Below are 19,694 nucleotides of genomic sequence, written 5' to 3' on the forward strand. Positions count from 1 at the left end.
TTTGATTAAAACAACGTGGAAATACTGGCCAGGAAGAAAATGCCGGAGACCGTTGCGACAGTAGACACTTTAGTTTCGATTCGTCCGAACTGGCTTGTCGGCTTAAGCAAGATATGGGAATACCATGTGTTATGGCTTTTAAAAAAAGATGCCGTACCAACAATTTTTCTGCGACACAAAACAAATGACAACAAGCCGACGCCATCCACACCGAAACGACCTTGGGGTGCATATCGTCAATGTCCCAAATTGCGTTATGCTTTCAACTCCGGTCAGTTTGTTTTCTTATGCACGGTCCGTGCAATCATCGAGATCCGATTTGTTGTCGTCTGCATCTCGTTCGTTTGTGAGATTTTTCTTTACATTTCGAGAACATTAAAACAATAAAGTACAGACAAGTAAGTATCTATTGCCGAGTCCGTCCCATCCTACAAAAATGTAGGGTTTTATTGTAAAAAAGAAAAAGAAAAAAAAAAGAGCTAATTTTGTACGCATCTTAGAAAACAATCGGCTCAGAAATAAATTACTTGTAAATTCCATAGTATGAAAAAAGGCGTTCCTTGTAAAACGGACTATAAATACATTAAATTAATTTTACTATACCTTCCCACAGAGAAAACCTTTTTTCATACTATGGAATGTGCTATAAGTTATTTATTTCTGAGCAGACTGTTTTCACAACTGCACACACAAAAATAGTATTGTTTTGTTATTTCCAAAACACTTTTACTGGGTTTTTTTACGTCAAACTAAACTGAAAATATTCACACAAAAAAATCATCTTCATAGATGGATGGGACGGACTAAAAGTCGTTTTTGTTTATTTCTTAAAATTAAAATAAGTTATTTATTTCTGAGCAGACTGTTTTCACAACTGCACACAAAAAATAGTATTGTTTTGTTATTTCCAAAACACTTTTACTTCTTTTTTTACGTCAAACTAAACTGAAACTATTCACACAAAAAAACATCTTCATAGAGGGATGGGACGGACTAAAAGTCGTTTTTGTTTATTTCTTAAAATTACCGATATCGGGTCCACTTGACTCGTAGAATTCAAGAGTTATTTATCGTCTTTTCTACTACATCACAAGTATTAGAACATACAGTGTAGCAAAATAATTCGCACGAAAAGCTAAAGAACAAAACAAGAATAAAAGTTGTAAATTAGTGGTAAGCTGTCTCCACGACCATTTTCATCGTCATCTGTCAGGCCGGTGGTTCGTCGGAAGATGTTCCAGGTTCAAACTGATGAGGCATATTTATTATTTGTTGTGTTGCACAACTATTAGTCCAGTCGTCATTACTACACTATTCATCATCGAAAGAAGAATCGCATGATCAGTGAGCTTGGCAGTCGCTGTCGGTCCCACTTTCGCTTGCGCTGGAAGTCATCTCGTGGTAGGTTTCTGTGAAGCGCGTTCCCTTCGTGACGTCACGGCTATTTACAGGCAAATGTTTTTACCGAGAATTTTACTCGGTTGTTTCCGGCAGTGTTCTACGGGAGTGATGTTTTAATACTTTTATGGGGCATTTTCGTAATTATTGATTTACATATCGGTGTAAAATATTATTGTAATGAATTAAGAAAGCATTTAATTGTGGAATTTGAAATTTTAGTGTATGGTCTGGCACAGCACTTTAATACAACGTGTGTTTGTAAACTGTACACGCAACTTTAATTCCAGTCCGCCATTACTAGATATTCAAATGACGTAAGCATATGTGGTGCGGTGTATTTTTGAATGGAAATGACGTCAAACTAGGGCTTAAAGTTTTTTTGTTTTCTGAACGCTGGACAGATTTCAGTGTCAAATTGCCATTGAAATGTTTTTATTCGATGACTATGAATGCATACGTCAATTATGGAGTGTCACACAAGTACGTTTGCTTAAAGTATGTGATCTTAAAAATATCACATACTTTGATTGCACTGACAATGTAAGATATTATATGATAAATTATATTATATGATAATGATGATGATGATGATGATGATGATGATGATGCTAAGAAGAAGAAGAAGAAATTTTATTATTATTATTATTATTATTATATTGATGATTTTTAAAAGTCACATTTTCTTTGTGAAAGGAACAAAGGCTTGAAAAATCAACACTTATTGGAAATAGAAAGAAATTACAGAGATTTCCACGCCCTAGCTGCTTAATATCGCTGCTTATTTCTAAAAAAGAACGACTAGTTTCTATACAAACAACAAAACACACCTTTGTGCCAACTAGTCAGCCGTACCGCCAACTAGTCAGCCGTACCGATACGATGGATGCCATCGTGTTTATTTCATTACAATGATAAACATACAGAATATGCAAAGAAACCCTTCATAAACGATGCGACCGCCGAGGAAAAACCAGAAATAAAACCCCCATAATTTTGACTTTAAAAAAGGAAAGAAAAAAAAAATATCTGGAAACCTGTATCTGATGGCAAATCTCAACACCGTCTCCGGGAGAATGCCAAACCACATTCTTATACAAAACACAAACAAAATTAATGTTAGATTATTAAAAATTTGCTGTCCTGTCAAAAATGCTGCTAGAAATGACAAATTTCGCACGTACCTACGAACTTATACACGTACAATACTACAAATGTGTTGACAAAACAAAATAGAGGAACCCTCCCCCCCCCCTCCTCCTGTCAAAGTCGAGCAGTCAAGTATGCGAAAACCGCAGTGTACAGTGGCCACTACACCCTCTTCTCTCTCACTAACCACTAACGAACTAACAACTAACGCACTGTCCTGTACAGACATCCCAGATAGCTGAGGTGTGTGCCCAGGACAGCGTGCTTGAACCTTAATTGGATATAAGCACGAAAATAAGTTGAAATGAAATGAAAATGAGTACGCCCGTGCCCCCCCCCCCCCCTAAATTTTGCGATAGTTATAATTTTATTATATATTAAATTTCACCCCTCTCCAAACCTCCCCCAAAGTTCTCTTGGCATTCCACCTCATGTCAATGGGCCCGCGCCCCCCTCCCCCGCAAATGGATTTTCTGGATCCGCCACTGCATTATTAATGTTCAAACAAACAAATTTCAATAGCAATTTTGAATTGGATTTTTTTCAGCGTTCTTATGGCTGCCTTTCCATTAAGTTCGACGACAGTCACTTTTCGCTCCCTAGTTAATGTGAAATGCGATAAATTACAATTTCCTTGTTCTGATATTGTGGTGGCCATCTTGGATTTAAATGATGTTGAAATATTATGATTAGCTGAGAGTTATTAAAGATTAATTACTTGTTCCCCTAAAAGCCGGTCTTAGATAACAATAGTTTGTCATAGGTGATAACATATCTGTTATACTGCCAGTTCTGTTTTGACAGCCATCTTGGACGCCATCTTGAATATTTCAAGGATGCCAAGTTTGTATTTTTACAATCCTAAATTAGCACCTTTTAAAGAGGCCAAAACCAAAACCAAAAACCAAAAAAAACCCACAACAAAAACAACAAAAAAACGATTAAGGGTTTGGCATTCAAAATACTAGTTTAATTATTGAAAATTTAGCTTTTTTTCAGAATTTCTTAAATAGTTGTAGTTTGACCTTTGACCTTGACTTGACCTTGACATCTAAATTGGGGATGTTGCCACTTAAACATTTTGTATATGTTTTAGGGTAAATATATGCCTTATGTAGTACTTTGAAATAGCTTGTCTGGATGTTGTCTACATTTGATCTTTGGCCGTGATGTGGCCTTGTCTTTGACCTATAAAGTCGGGTTTGGTCCTTTACAAAAACATATTCTGTCCTAAACTACAACTGTGCCAAATTTGGTGCTTTGGGCCACCAAGTCACGATCATTCCCCTTAACCACCGCACTAACAGTCTCGTATGTGGAATCTGTGTCACTGTAATATTAGGAGAGTAATTTATTGTAGTTGTTAACAGTTTGGTTCGGACTTTAATGAGAAATTATACTATCGCACGCATCGTCACTATATTTGGCAGCGGTAGACTCGTTAACTAGTAGAACGACAGTGGCGTGACGTCACTAAGGTAGGTTTAGCGCAGAAACATACACTATATAGAAGATAGTTCATGTTTTGTTTGTCAAATATTATTTATATCTCATCGAGAGAAGTTTGCAATCATATCTCACAAGTTGCGCTTGCAAACTTATCTCGATGAGATATAAATAATATTTGACAAAAAACATGAAATGATCTATTTATTATATAACCTTTGGCAATTTACCTTTATTTCTAAAATGCCAGCAGCAAAATAGTCCCGGTGTAGCATTTAATTTGCACTCCCCAAGAATATGCACTCTCCAGTCATTATTATACGTATAATTTGCACTCCCCCAGTTACTATTATACGTATAATACGCACTCCCCTTGAAATATTTGCACTCCCCTAGTTATAGTTATACATATAATATGTACTCTCCACTACTATGCTTGGATCCTGAATACTTTAAATCATCTCTTACAAAAACTTTAAGTTGATAATAATTTAAGTACTATTCAATGAAAGAAAGAAATGTTTTATTTAACGACGCACTCAACACATTGTATTTACGGTTATAGGGCGTCAGACATATGGTTAAGGACCACACAGATATTGAGAGAGGAAACTCGCTGTCGCCACTTATTGGGCTACTCTTTTCGATTAGCAGCAAGGGATCTTTTATATGCACCATCTCACAGACAGGATAGTACAGTCGTGGTGCACTGGCTGGAACGAGAAATAGCCCAATGGGCCCGCCGACGGGGATCGATCCCACACCGACCGCGCATCGAGCGAGCGCTGTACCACCGGGCTACAGTGTTTCGAGATAATCATGAATGTATACGTTATAAATGTACCTTATATACATGATTAGTATCGTGGTATTTGTATATTATTGTTTTATACGCTGATATTCGCATTAGTTACCAACAGGCACTAAAATTAAGTTACCTTTATTTGATCATCATTCTTCTGTTTGTTAAGTATAATAATTTTCCATTTTTAACGAAAATCGTTTTCAAGGTCGTCTAAAATTCGCTTTTCTTCCTTTGTCTTTCAGATCGTCCATCTAACTTCTGTTAGTAGATTATAATTGTCTTTAAACAAACAATGGTTGTTCATATCGGATCTCTGAGCAAATAAGGTGGCACTTAACTGGGGTGGGGTGGGTCATTAATCATCGGCTATTGGATGTCAAACATTTGGTAATTTTGACATATAGTCATCAGAGGAAATCCGCTACATTGTTTCCAATGCAACATGGGATCTGTTAGATACACTTTCCCAATTGTGGTGCACTGTCTGGAACGAGAAACAGCCCAATAGGGCCACCGGCTGGGTGAACCTGTTTAAGACCAAGCTTCACAATGTTTTCTGGGATCCATCCGAACACCACACATGATGAGTTATTATCTTTATTCTGCAAATTTGCAATGGCAGATCCAGGAACGTTTTGGCCTCTTTGGGTCCACCCCTTATTCATATACTCAACACCCTCGTTTAGATTCGCCACTGAGGTTTAACTTTTACAAAGTGCACTGGCCATACAAACATCAAAAAGTAAAAAGATAATTATGTCAGTGCTTAAATATTATTATAGCCTACTTCTAATGGGGGAGTGCATATTATTCAGAGGGAGTGCATAGTATATATATAATATAGACTGGGGGAGAGTATATTACATGTATAATACGCACTGGAGAGTGTTTATTATACGTATAGCCTTGACTGGGGAGTGCAAATCCAGGGGAGTGCAAATTATATGTGACACCGGCTTTCTTACAGTGAAGATAACACTTTCTACAGTGACGATAACACATTTTAGAGTGAAATAGTAAATTTTCACTCTAAAATGTGTTATCGTCACTAAGTGACTGATAACACTTTTATTTCACTGAGTGATATTTTAAGATATTTCACTAAATGTTATATAATAAAAGGATCTATAATTTGTGAAAATTTCAAGAATGTGTAATGACTTTCAAATTTTTACCGAATGCATCTGAGTGTGTTAGAAGAAAATCTTGTGATTAAAAAATTGTACCTTTTACTAAATATGGATTTCAAATGAAATTACGGTAAAAAAAAAAAAAAAAAAAAAAAAAAAAAGGAAACAAAAAGAGTTATATTTATTGTGTACGAAGCCAAAACAAGGGTGCGAAAAGTGATTGTTGTTGACCTTAGGACAAAAGATATGCAAGTTTGTATGGGCTGCCATTTTACGTTTTTATGGAATACTCTTCAAGAGATCGATATGACGTAATCTAAAAAATGTCATAACATGCGTTACGGTAATACGCAATCGTCATGACGTCAGATTATTTACGTCACATACTTCAGAGGCTTCTGCCCTTCCTGAATAATATTCCATAAAAAAGCAAAATGGCAGACGGTGACACATTGCATGTGTTTTGTCCTAGGAGATCTTAAGGAAGTCGATATAGATGATATGGTTCCAGTCTAATATGTGGAATACATGTCATTGTAATGCTTTGTTTTCACGAATTATGTTTGCACAAAATGTGGTGGAAATCTAATGGTAAATAACGGTAGGAGAGCAAATTATCGTTGTTGCTAACAATCATGCAATGTAGTTCGAACTTTAGTATTAGTAACAAAAGTGATAATTAAAAAGAGGAGCACTCGATACTGACAGGCCTCTTGTCAAAGAATCTTCTTTTTTTCAGCAGTTCGCGAAAGGAACTCTGAGACTGAAATGGCATTTCCGTTGAAAAGGTTTATCCGTTTCAGTACCAGATCCATTGACAACGGCTAACATTAATGTGTTAGTGTAGTAATTTGTGTAGTAAAACTATTAAATCGTTGTTCTTGTAATTGGTATTATAAATCTCTTAAAACGTTTTTGTACCTTACTAACTACAGTTATGGCAGATTTATTCAGTGAACCCAACGTTAAAAGTGACATTGTTCTGATTGTGGAAGACAAACGTATGTACGTCAGTAAAACGATTCTTTCCCTGGCGTCACCCGTTTTCGAGGACATGTTTGAGTCGGACTTAAAGGAAATACACGATACAGAAATCCCACTTCCAGGAAAGAAGTACGACGATTTTCTCGAGTTCTTGCTTTGTTTTTACCCCCATTCAATGAAACCAGTTACCTTCGACAACGTGGATACTGTACTACCTTTGGCTGACGAGTTCCAAGTTGAGTACATAAAAAGAAAATCAGAAGAGACACTCTTACGTTCTGTGGAAGAGATGGCTTTGAGTGACAAAGAACTGGTACATATTCTTTTGATGGCTGACAAGTATGGACTTTCGAAAGCTCGTGCAGTGGCTATTAACAATGTCGTAATGTGCACACACGAAACATTGGCTAAGGACGATGGATTTGCAGTTCTGAGAGCCACTTTAAAAGTTGATATATTGTTGGAACAAAATTCGAAATTACTTAAAGAGATAAATTCTCTTCAAACTGAGATTGCAACTTTACACAAAATGCCGTTAGTGGAGTGTAAAATATTTCACCATGTCGGAGAGTGTCGTAAATGTAGAACCTGTGCATCGTGTGTAGGTGAGATGCTCCGTACAAGAACAGGTAATCAATTTCAGTTCCATTTATGTTTGTACTCATATCCAGCTTGACTAACAATATTCTGAACCAGTAGCACGTGATCTGGGAAGTAATTTTGACTGAATGTATTCAATTTATTAATCTGTGAATTAAATATTCGTGGATAGTGTAGAATTTAAAGCCCTACATTTTATTTTGTCAAAAAAAAGCTGATTATTCTCTCTGAATAAAATATTTTAAATTCTATTCCAACAGCATCGAAAAGCTGAATTTATAAGTAGGATTGTTTCATTTGTAGCATATGGATGTCAAGACCTAGTATTTTGTTTTATAATACGTCTAAACACTCTGCTATAATGCAATTAAATGATGTAGTTGTGTTTTACAGGTGCATTTGGTACAAATGCATCTACCAGCAGTGTTGGATTGTTTGGACAGAGTCCGACTGCACAGACAGGTGGACTGTTTGATGCTAGCAAGCCTCTGTTTGGGAACACAGCGACCAGCACAGGAACAGACGTTGGTTTTGGAACGAGCACAAACCAAACAAGTTCACTCTGTGGACAGAGTCAAGTAACTGTTTTTATGTTCGCCTGTTCAGTGTGTTGTAACGTTATGTCATGCCTTAATAAGCTGTTTATGGCGTCATGTTCGATATGACTGATTTTTGACAAAACACACATGCTACTTTTGAATGTTCTAATAAATGTTCAATGCTTTTCAGTTTTTAAAATCTAATAGTTGATTTCCTACATTTACGGTCAAACGACCTTTAAATGACGGGGTTGGGGTTTAGGGTGGGGTATGTTCTAAAACACTTTAAATTGCACTTTAATGAATTTAAACACAAATGTCTATAGATAACGTATTCCGTTTATGGTTTTAACAGACATTTTGAATTCTATTTTTCAGACGGGTTTGTTTGCAAATAAACCGGTTGTCTTTGGCGACATCACAACAACTTCATCACCAGATTTTGGGTTTGCTACAGCAAGTCATTTGTTTGCCAAGTCGATGTCATCAGCATCAACGTTTGGTTTTGGAACTGCAAGTTCAACTCCAGCATTTGGAAGTATGTATAATTGATTGCTTTAAAACAGGACATATTCTGTAAAACAGATATTCCTCTACATTATATAATGTTTGGGACCCTGAATGTACAAATATTACTTGCTAGGGCCCATATTTTCGAAGCTATTATAGGCTACGAAACTGTAAAACCATTGTAAGCTATGGCGTGTTAGTGCAGACTGAACTATACGAAAACAGTGTCCAGTAGGATTTTTATGCTAAAATTGAATTTTTTTTGTGTGTGGTTTTGGTACCATTTTGGATCAAAATAAAACAAAACTTTAGGGTCCAAATTTTTCAAGCCCCACAATCCCCTTTTCGGGCCCTTTTCAAAATGGCCGCCACCAGACAGGCCTAGCGGGGTATCTGAGGAACTGAGGACAAATTTTAAATGATTTTTATGATGTCTTATTTCGGTGGTTTTGAGGGTGCCGTGTCCAATTATGAAGATTTTAGATAGATTTGAGGTAGAGGGCAAGATGATTTGGTCAAGGTCAAGGTGACAGTTACAAATACAAATAGAAAGTCAGGACACATTACTTTCAAGCGAAGAGAAGAATTTACTCACAGCCGTAAAACTATACAAGCGCTAGAATACTAAATACTAATACAAGCAATAAAAGTTTCTCATGGAACACAGAATATCTATGCAGCCTTATAGTTTATTGTCATCCTTATCCTCATTGTCAGATAAATTGTTACAATCTGAATTGAAACATTTACAAAGAGGAGAGCAAGACGAATTGTTCATGATGCATGAGCAATTTCCTTGGCATAAAAGACGTTTCAATGGAATGTAAAAACTCTTCTCAAGCAACCATCCATTCTCTTCCAAAGCAAGAAGACACGTATTTGGAGAGGCATGCACATGATTTGTGTTGCATGCATATGAAGTTAGTTCGGACAACAGAGTGGTGCGAGTGGGATGGATCATCTCAGCCTCGAGGTTTTAAAGTTAAAGTTTGTTTAACAACACCATTAGAGCACATTGATTTATTATTTGTCGGCTATTGGAGGTCAAACGTTCGGTAATTCTAACATTAGATACTTAGACTTGAAACAAAGGATGTTTTATATGCACCATCCCACAGACAGGATAGCACATGCTACGGCCTTTGATATACCAGTCGTGGTGCCTTTGGTCAATAATGTTTCCAATGCTTTTACTCCTTGTGTGAATTGTCCCCCTCACTAACTGAAGATGATAGGACTCCTTCGCCAAGGTTGCGGGAACTATCGATGCTAAGGAGAGGTAGTCATCGGCCCATGTTTTTATTCTAAATTCCAATGACGTCCTGCCTCAATCAGATTCAGAGAAGTTGTGTAGGCATATAAGACCATGGGACTTTCGCCTACCAATTACCTGCGCACATGTCCGTACATCAATTTCGTCGAATTTCGTGCCCATGCCAGTGCAGAATTTTAGCTAAGGCGATCATTAGAGGCGAGCTCTACAAAGAGAATACATCTGTATCAGGGGACCATACATGGATTTCTCTGAATGTGCTGTCACGAAAACTATCAAGAACATGGAGAGGAATCAAGTGTCGGCCTCCTCAAGTCTTCTTCAACTACATGAGAGAATTGACCTTCACTAGTGTGTTGTAGGTGAGCATGGTTTTCTTCAAGGATCCTTCAGAATGCTCCAACAGAGCTTGAGCCAGGAGTTCGCATTGTCCCTTCTTCGTTTCAAATGATGACAGTAGCTCCTTAAGTGATATGATGCTAATGCTCATCTTGTCATAAACTTCGTAGCTAGCACTAGCAGCTGCAGCAGGGATTGCTCTTTTTGACCGTGTCTTTGCTTTTAAGCACCCTTAGATATGGTGGTCGTAGTGTACTCTTGATCGCCTCATCATACATTCAACATTCTGCCATGATGACATCCCTGAGATGATATGTCTTTGTCATGCCGGGCGTGGAGAGGAGCTGGGAGACATCCATTTCTAACAGTGAGCATGGCACCACAGCCGTCTGGTACTCATCATCGTAGCTTTGGCAGCATACTCCATGTTTGCAGTGGATGGCTCCCTACTCCTCTGCACAGATAATGTACGGTCCTCTGATACAGATGTGTTTATTCACTTGATGAACCTCGCCTCTAATGATCGCCATGGCACTCTCATTCAGTTGAAGTTCTGCACTAGCATGAGTTCAAAATGCAAAATGCAGGTGTACGAAGATGTGCGGGAAATTGGCGAAAGGCCTAGGGTCTTATACGCCTACACACTTTCTTTGGAGCTGATTGAGGTGGAAAGTTCATTGGAATTTCATAAACAAAGTTGGCCTGATAGCCATCTCTCGCTTGAAGACAATAATCCTATTATCGATTTCCACAACCTTGGTGAAGAAGACATGTCATCTCCAGAGTTGGTGAGTGGTGAACTCCCACAAGGAGTAAAAACATTGAAAACATTTGAAGGGTCCACAGGAATAACCTATGATTTCACATTTTTGGTAAGGTGATATTTTTACATTTTAATGTTTACAACTGAAATTGTGAATATTTATACCTAAGAAAGCATAATTTACCAACAACTTTTAATGGCCTACCATAATTATAGATTTTTAATTTAGTGTGTCATTATGACCTTGACATACACAACCGTTATAATACTATCTATTTGGACACCATACGTTATTCCCGTGGACCCTTCATTTGTTTGCAAAGTTTATTCATCAAAGAGTCCAACAACGTTGTCAGCTCTCCAGCTCATTAGATGAAAAAACAAACAAAAAAAACAACAACAACAACATCGCTCTGTTGTTCGTACTAACTTCATATGCATGCAACACAAATCCTATGCATGGCTCTCCAAATACGTGCCTTCCTGCTTTGGAAGAGAATGGATGGTTGCTTGAGGAGAGAGTTTACATTCAGTAGGAACATCTTTTTCCTGTTGCTTCTTGTGCAGTTCTTGACCTTGTAGGTAGCCATACACCAAATAGTATCTGAGTGGATAAAAGTTCGAAGTGCACCAACTTTTCACCCCACAGTTGAAGCTACCAGTACTGCCATTGGTGATAGACTTGAGATGGCTTGTGATAAAAGGTTGATTCCAGTAGATTCCTGTAATTTAGTTTGAACTAGTGTCAATATACCAACTGCCATTGTGCTTGTCCTACTAAAAATAGCATGACATTTTTGTCATAGACGCTACCCGTTATGTCTGAAACGACCAACATAACCCCCAATTTTCTTTTCTGATTTACTTTAAGGATGAGGGGCGGTAATATGGTGTATATGTGGATTGAAACGCTGTGTGTAGCAGTTTTAGCCACGTATGCTAGTATTGTGGTCTATGGGATTTGATTAGGTCGTATACACTTTGTAAAACCAAGAAGAACGTGTCCTGTTTCACTTCAGGTTTTAACAATTTCTCTGACAATGAGAACAATGAACATGACGAGGACAACAATGAACTATAAGCTTCAGGCTTAGTTTACGCCTATACAGACAGTCTGTTTTTCATGAGAAAACTTACTAACCTAAAGTATTCTTGCTTATTGGGGTCTATCACCACTTGTTTTACACCATAGACTTTCTATTCCCACTTGTTTTACACCATAAACTTTTAGTGTTTTTATTAGTATTTAGTATTCTAGCGCTTGTATAGTTTTATGGCTATGAGTAAATTATTCACATCACTGGAAAGTAATTTGTGTTGAGTTTGTATTGCAGTTGCGACCTTGACCTTATCCAACTGACCTTACCCTCTACTTCGAATCGATCTAGAACCCTCATAATCGGTTTCGGCATCCTCGGAAACACCCAATTAAGACACAAAAATAATTAAAATCAGCCAATTAGTTCCTGAGATGCCCCGCTAGGCCTATCTGGTGATGGCCATTTTGAAAAGGGCCCAAAAAGGGGGTTGTGGGGCCCGAAAAATTCGGACTATAATGTTTTCTTTTAAGTTGATCCAAAATGGTACAAAATCTGCAATTAAATCAATTTCAGCAAAATAAATCCTACGGAATTGCATATCAGCTTGCACTATGTGCTGTAGTGACGCCATAGACTATGATGATTTTACGTTTTCGTAGCGCTAACATAGCTTCGAAAATCCCTAACCTAGTGAATTAAGGTCACGTAAAGATATCGGCCATTTTTAACGTGGTTTTTTTTTTTTTATATAACATTAGCATGACTACATTTAAATCCAAATGCGACAGTAAATAAGACAACAAAACATGGGTCTTCAGAAAGTAATTGTATGTTCAAAGATACATACTGTGTTTTCTGTGCCAATTTTTCTTGAATCTGTAAAAGAAATTATTATTTTGTTTTTTTACAAACAACAGCAGCACAGTCTGTTTCATTATTTGGTGCCAAGCTTACTAGATTTGGAACAACATCAACAAGTTTGTCCGCTGGAGATGGGACATTTAATCTAACTTCTAGTGGCACGGGATTGTTTGGGTCGCCGGCAGGCAAACCATGTGGCTTTGCTTTTGCTCCTGGTGAGTATTATGAATTTTTCCGGAATTCCCGATGTTACAGGTATTTTTTTTTCTTTAATGAATTTAAACACAAATGTCTATAGATAACGTATTCCATTTATGGCTTTAACAGACATTTTGAATTCTATTTTTCAGACGGGTTTGTTTGCAAATAAACCGGTTGTCTTTGGCGACATCACAACAACTTCATCACCAGAGTTTGGGTTTGGTACAGCAAGACGTGTGTTTGTCAAGTCGATGTCATCAGCATCAAGGTTTGGTTTTGGAACTGCAAGTTCAACTCCAGCATTTGGAAGTATGTATAATTGATTGCTTTTAAAACAGGACATATTCTGTAAAACAGACATTCCTCTGCATTATATAATGTTTGGGAGCCTGAATGTACAAATATTACTTGCTAGGGCCCATATTTTTGAAGTTATCTTAGCGCTACGAAATTGTAAAACCATTGTGAGCTATAATGTCACTATGGCGTGTTAGTGCAGACTGATATATACGAAAACAGTGTCCAGTAGGATTTTTATGCTAAAATTGAAATGATTTTTTTTTGCGGTTTTGGTACCATTTTGGATCAAAATAAAATAAAACTTTAGGGTCCAAATTGTTCAGGCCCCACAATGGCCCTTTTTAAAATGGCCGCCACCAGACAGGCCTAGCGGGGTATCTCAAGAACTAATTGACTAATTTTAAATGATTTTTATGTCTTAATTGGATGGTTTTGAGGGTGACGTGTCCGATTATGAGGATTTCAGGTAGAGGGTAAGATGTATAGAAACTCGGGACAAATTACCTTCCAGTGAAGAGAAGAATTTACTAATAGCCATAAACTATACAAGCGCTAGAATACTAAATACTAATACAACCAATAAAAGTTTATAATGGAACACAGAATGTCTATGCAGCCTTACAGTTTATTGTCATCCTTATCCTCATTGTTATCTCATTACAACCTGAAGTGAAACATTTACAAAGAGGAGTGCAAGACGAATTGGTCTTGATGCATGCGCAATTTCCTTGGCATAAAAGACATTTCAATGGAATGTAAAAACTCTTCTCAAGCAACCATCCATTCTCTTCCAAAGCAGGAAGACACGTATTTGGAGAGGCATTCACATGATTTGTGTTGGATGCACATACAGTTAGTTCGGACAACAGAGTGGTGATAGTGGGAGGGATCATCTCAGCCTCAAGGTTTTAAAGTTAAAGTTTGTTTAACACACCACTAGAGCACATTGATGTATTAATCGTCGGCTATTGGAGGTCAGACATTTGGTAATTCTAACATTAGAGACTTAGACAGGAAACACTTTTTCCATTAGTAGCAAAGGATATTTTATATGCACCATCCCACAGACAGGATAGCACATGCTACGGCCTTTGATATACCAGTCGTGGTCCTTTTGGTGAATACACTTTGCAGAAAAATGTTTCCAATGCTTTTACTCCTTGTGTGAATTGCCCCTCACTAATTGAAGATGATAGGACTCCTTCGCCAAGGTTGCGGGAACTATCGATGCTGAGGAGAGGTGGTTATCGGCCCATCTTTTTGTTTGAAATTCCATTGACGTCACGCCTCAACCAGCTTCAGAAAAGTTGTGTAGGCATATAAGACCATGGGACTTTCGCCTACCAATTACCTGCTCACATGTCCGTACATCTACTTCTTCGACTTTCGCGCCCATGCCAGTGCAGAATTTTAGCCAAGGCGATCATTAGAAGCGAGTTCGACCAAGAGAATAAATCTGTATCAGGGGACCATACATGGATTTCTCTGAATGTGCTGTCATGAAAACTGTAAAGAACATGGAGAGGAATCAAGTGTCGGCCTCCTCAAGTCTTCTTCCACTGCATGAGAGAATTGACCTTCATAAGTATGTTGTAGGTGAGCATGATTTTCTTCAAGGATCCTTCAGAATGCTCCAACAGAGCTTGAGCCAGGAGTTCGCAGGAGTTCATTTCAAATGATGACAGTAGCTCCTTACGTGATATGGTGCTAATGCTGATTTTGTCATAAACTTCGTAGCTAGCACTAACAGCTGCAGTAGAAATTGCTCTTTTTGACCGTGTCTTTGCTTTTAGGTACCCTTCGATATGGTGGTCGTAGTGTACTCACGATCGCCTCATCATAGACATTCAATATTCTGCCATGATGACATCCTTGAGATGATATATCTTTGTCATGCCGGGCGTGGAGAGGAGCAGGGAAACATCCACTTCAAACGTGGAGCGTGGCACCACAGCCGTCTGGTACTCATCATCGTAGCTTTGGCAGCATACTCCATGTTTGCAGTCGATGGCTCCCTACTCCTCTGGACAGACAATGTACGTTCCATGTACGGTTCTCTGATACAGATGTTTTTATTCACTTGATGAACCTCGCCTCTAATGATCGCCATGGCACTCTCATTCACCTGAAGTTCTGCACTGGCATGGGTTCAAAATGCAAAATGCAGGTGAACGAAGATGTGAAGGAAATTGGACGGCGAAAGGCCTAGTGTCTTATAGGCCTACACACTTTCTCTGGAGCTGATTGAGGTGGAAAGTTCATTGAAATTTTGTAAACAAAGTTGACCTGATAGCTATCTCTCGCTTGAAGACAATAATTCCATTATCAATTTCCACAACCTTGGTGAAAAAGCCATGTCATCTCGAGAGTTAGTGAGTAGGCAACTCCCACAGGGAGTAAAAACATTGAACACATTTGAAGGGTCCACAGGAATAACCTGTGATTTCACATTTTTGGTAAGGTGATATTTTTAAATTTTAATGTTTACAACTGAAATTGTGAATATTTATACCTAAGGAAGCATAATTTACCAACAACTTTTAATGGCCTACCATAATTATAGATTTTTAATTTAGTGTGTCATTGTGATCTTGACATACACAACTATTATAATACTATATATTTGGACATCAGAAGTTATTCCCCTGGACCCTTCATTTGTTTGCAAAGTTTATTCATCCAGGAGTCCGATAACGTTGTCAGCTCTCCAGCTCTTTAGAAGATTAAAAAAAAATAATAATAATAAAATTTAAAAATGCATGCAACACAAATCCTATGCATGTCTCTCAAAACACGTGTCTTCCTGCTTTGGAAGAGAATGGATGGTTACTTGAGGAGAGTTTACATTCTATAGGAACGTCTTTTTCCTGCTTCTTCTCGTGTAGTTCTTGACCTTGTAGGTAGCCATACACCAAATAGTATCCGAGTGGTTAAAAGTTCGAAGTTTTCACCCCACAGTTGAAGCTACTAGTACTGCCATTGGTGATAAACTTGAGATGGCTTGTTGTGATAAAAGGTTGATTCCAGTAGATTCCTGTAATTTAGTTTGAACTAGTGTCAATGTACCAACTACCATTGTGCATGAAACATGAGCGGGGTCCTAAAAATAGCATGACATTTTTTGTCATAGACGCTACCCGTTATGTCTGAAACGACCAACTTAACCCCCAATTTTTTTCTGATTTACTTTTAGATTGAGGGGTGATAATATGGTGTATATGCGGATTGAAACGCTGTGTGTAGCAGTTTTAGCCACGTATGCTAGTATTGTGGTCTATGGGATTTGATTAGGTCGTATACACTTTGTAAAACCAAGAAGAACGTGCCATGTTTCACTTCAGGTTTTAACAATTTCTCTGACAATGAGAACAATCTAAAGTATTCTTGCTTATTGGGGTCTATCACCACTTGTTTTCACCATAGACTTTCTATTGCCACTTGTTTTACACCATAAACTTTTAGTGCTTTTATTAGTATTTAATATTCTAGCGCTTATATAGTTTTATGTAAATTATTCACATCACTGGAAAGTAATTTGTGTTGAGTTTGTATTGCAGTTGCGACCTTGACCTTATCGGAATGACCTTGTCCTCTACTTCGAATCGATCTCGAACCCTCATAATCGGTTTTCGGCACCCTCAGAAACACCCAATTAAGACACAAAAATAATTAAAATCAGCCAATTAGTTCCTGACATGCCCCGCTAGGGCTGTCTGGTAGTGGCCAGTTTGAAAAGGGCCCGAAAAGGGTGTTGCGGGTCCCGAAAAATTCGGACCATAACGTTTTCTTTTAAGTTGATCCAAAATGGTACAAAATCTTCAATGATATCAATTTTAGCACAAAAATCCTACGGAATTACATATCAGCCTGCACCTTGTGCTGTAGTGATGCCATAGACTACGATGGTTTTACGTTTTTGTAGTGCTAAGATAGCTTCGAAAATCCCGAACCTGGTGAATTAAAGTCACGTAAAGTTATCGCCCATTTTAAACGTTTTGTTTTATAACATTAGCACTGTGTTTTCTATGCCAACTTTTCTTGAATCTGTAAAAGAAATTATTATTTTGTTTTTTTTACAACCAACTGCAGCACAGTCTGTTTCATTATTTGGTGCCAAGCTTACTAGGTTTGGAACAGCATCAACAAGTTTGTCCGCTGGAGATGGGACATTCAATCTGACTTCTAGTGGCACGGGATTGTTTGGGGCACCAGCAGGCAAACCATATGGCTTTACTTTTGGAAGAACCAGTTTGACTGCTCCTGGTGAGTATTATGAATTTTCCCTGAATTCCCGATTTTACAGGTATGTGATTATTATTTGTTTAAAAAATTTTTGCATAAAATATTTAGTTTTACACAAAAGCTTAATTTGATCTGGAATACTAAATATGACCTTTATTTAACTATAGAGTTTTCAGCTTTTAAAAGATCAATCACCTTTCTTTGTTATCCGTATTTATTATTCTAAGGTATGCTTATTTTTATGATTCTTCTTAATTATTGTGAAATGAGCTGGTCCAAACAGATGTAAATGCATGGTGCTACGTTTCAGTTAGCATATGCAAATTGTATTTGAAATTCAAAATGTTTTATTAGCAAAATTCAGTTCTAATAGAAAATCAGTAATACATATTATTACCTACCTTTTGGATTGTGGTATATATGTATACAAGGTAATACTGTGCATCACTACATATTTGTTCTTCCTCTTATATGGAATGCTGTATATTTGGCAGGTTTTGGCATCGCAACATCTGCTGCCGCCACTGGTGGACTCTTCAGCCAGACTCCAACTCGGGCTACTGTGTTTGGCCAGTCTCGACCAGGTGTATAAACAGTTGATTACACACATTTTGTCTACACTACCTGTCTTAAAATAATAATAATATCTTCAAAAGATCAATGTCATGGTGTTTATTGTTGGCCAGGGATATAATATAGTATAATAGTAACAAATTCAGACAATATGTATGTATGTATATGTGTGTGTGTGTGTGTGTGTGTGTGTGTGTGTGTGCGTGTGCGTGTGTGTGTGTGTGTGTGTGTGTGTGTGTGTGTGTGCGTGTGTGTGTTGGTGTAACACAACAAAAATTGTCAGCTTGTGTGAGTCAACACAGACACAGATCTGGCATAACTACGGGAATGAGTCATCTTGTGTCTATCAACGGTTCATTGATGAAAACCATCCAATGCCATATGGATGTAATGACACACTGAAAGGCACTGTCAAAATTATTAGTCCTAGAACCTTAAATGTTAACGTGTTGATCTTCAAGACTCCGCCGTAGTCATGGTCGCAAGAAAGGACACGGTAACACCATTTCTGTTAATTTGAAATATTTGTTGCCTCTTCTTGAACAACCCACTGGACCATCACAAGATCAGAACATAGCGACTCCAGATAATTATACTGGACACCGGACGTAACTATAGTGGCATCACCAGTACCATCGTGACAGTATATAGTCCTAGACATTGCTACACTGAAAAAAACCCAAAGGTGTTTTTGAATTTGGAATATGCGAATAATAGTTTCCCGAAATGTTCCACCATGTTTTAAATTTTAAGAACCACCAACACTTTATTATTCATACGCAAAGACAATAGCATACAAAAATTCAATTACAGGGTTGTCCTGAAACACGTGACTCAGATAGTCACAACAGTACATCCACCACATGTGGCTCAAACGGTTGACGGTTTTTCTGTCAACCAACTGGACATATTAGTGATCCAAAATATCACGAACAGCGAAATATCATTTGGGAGTATAACTTTAAAATCATTATGGATGCTGTCGAAAAATATACTAAAAATAGGCCAAATGTGAGAGTGAACCTGTTGACTGTCTTTCGGAATAGATCAAGTCAATATGTGATATTGTCATTAGACGAATGCATACACTGCAAAAGAAAATGCATTGTAACAATCAGGCTGTCTAGAGATCCTACTTTTTCTTCAAAATATTTAGTTTTTCCTACTTTTTCCTACTTTTTTGTTTCAAAATGCTGCGAATTGCTGCTAAAGTGTGCGTATTGCTTGTGTTATTATAAAAGTCCAACAGCAATCGGAATTTTATTTTTTAATTTATTGTTATTTCTTTAGGTTTTTTTACATCAAGATATGTCTCCACAACGAAGTAGTGTGCTACTTCAATACTCCGATGAAGCTGTCTGCTCAGTACTGTAGTTGTAGCACTACTACATTGCATCTGTAGATGGATTTTGAATTATTGTCTTTATCTAACATTAGCTTTTACCTTCGTTTGGCTCCCAATAGCCAATGCACTTTTTGTGTCGGGGTGTCGTAAAACAGTCATTCTTTATTATTATTATTGTCTTAAATCACTGTTAAAA

General features: G+C 37.6%; 1 protein-coding gene across 2 annotated transcripts; it reads left to right on the forward strand.

Moving 5' to 3' along the window:
- Window positions 1–5,827: 5,827 nt before the first annotated feature.
- LOC121373880 lies at window positions 5,828–18,241 on the forward strand. 2 transcript variants are annotated; one of them, XM_041500671.1, is made up of 5 exons: window positions 5,828–7,541; window positions 7,906–8,090; window positions 8,430–8,589; window positions 12,894–13,052; window positions 18,075–18,241. In XM_041500671.1, exons 1-5 carry the CDS (start codon window positions 6,866–6,868, stop codon window positions 18,170–18,172), a joined length of 1,278 nt encoding a protein of 425 aa, XP_041356605.1. In that variant the 5' UTR covers window positions 5,828–6,865; the 3' UTR covers window positions 18,173–18,241. The 2 variants fall into 2 exon arrangements, with proteins under 2 accessions (XP_041356605.1, XP_041356604.1); XM_041500670.1 differs by lacking the exons at window positions 8,430–8,589; window positions 12,894–13,052 and adding exons at window positions 13,188–13,347; window positions 17,428–17,601.
- Window positions 18,242–19,694: the final 1,453 nt, after the last annotated feature.

Source organism: Gigantopelta aegis, chromosome 6 (assembly GCF_016097555.1).
Source record: "Gigantopelta aegis isolate Gae_Host chromosome 6, Gae_host_genome, whole genome shotgun sequence".
Lineage (NCBI taxonomy): Eukaryota > Metazoa > Mollusca > Gastropoda > Neomphalida > Peltospiridae > Gigantopelta > Gigantopelta aegis.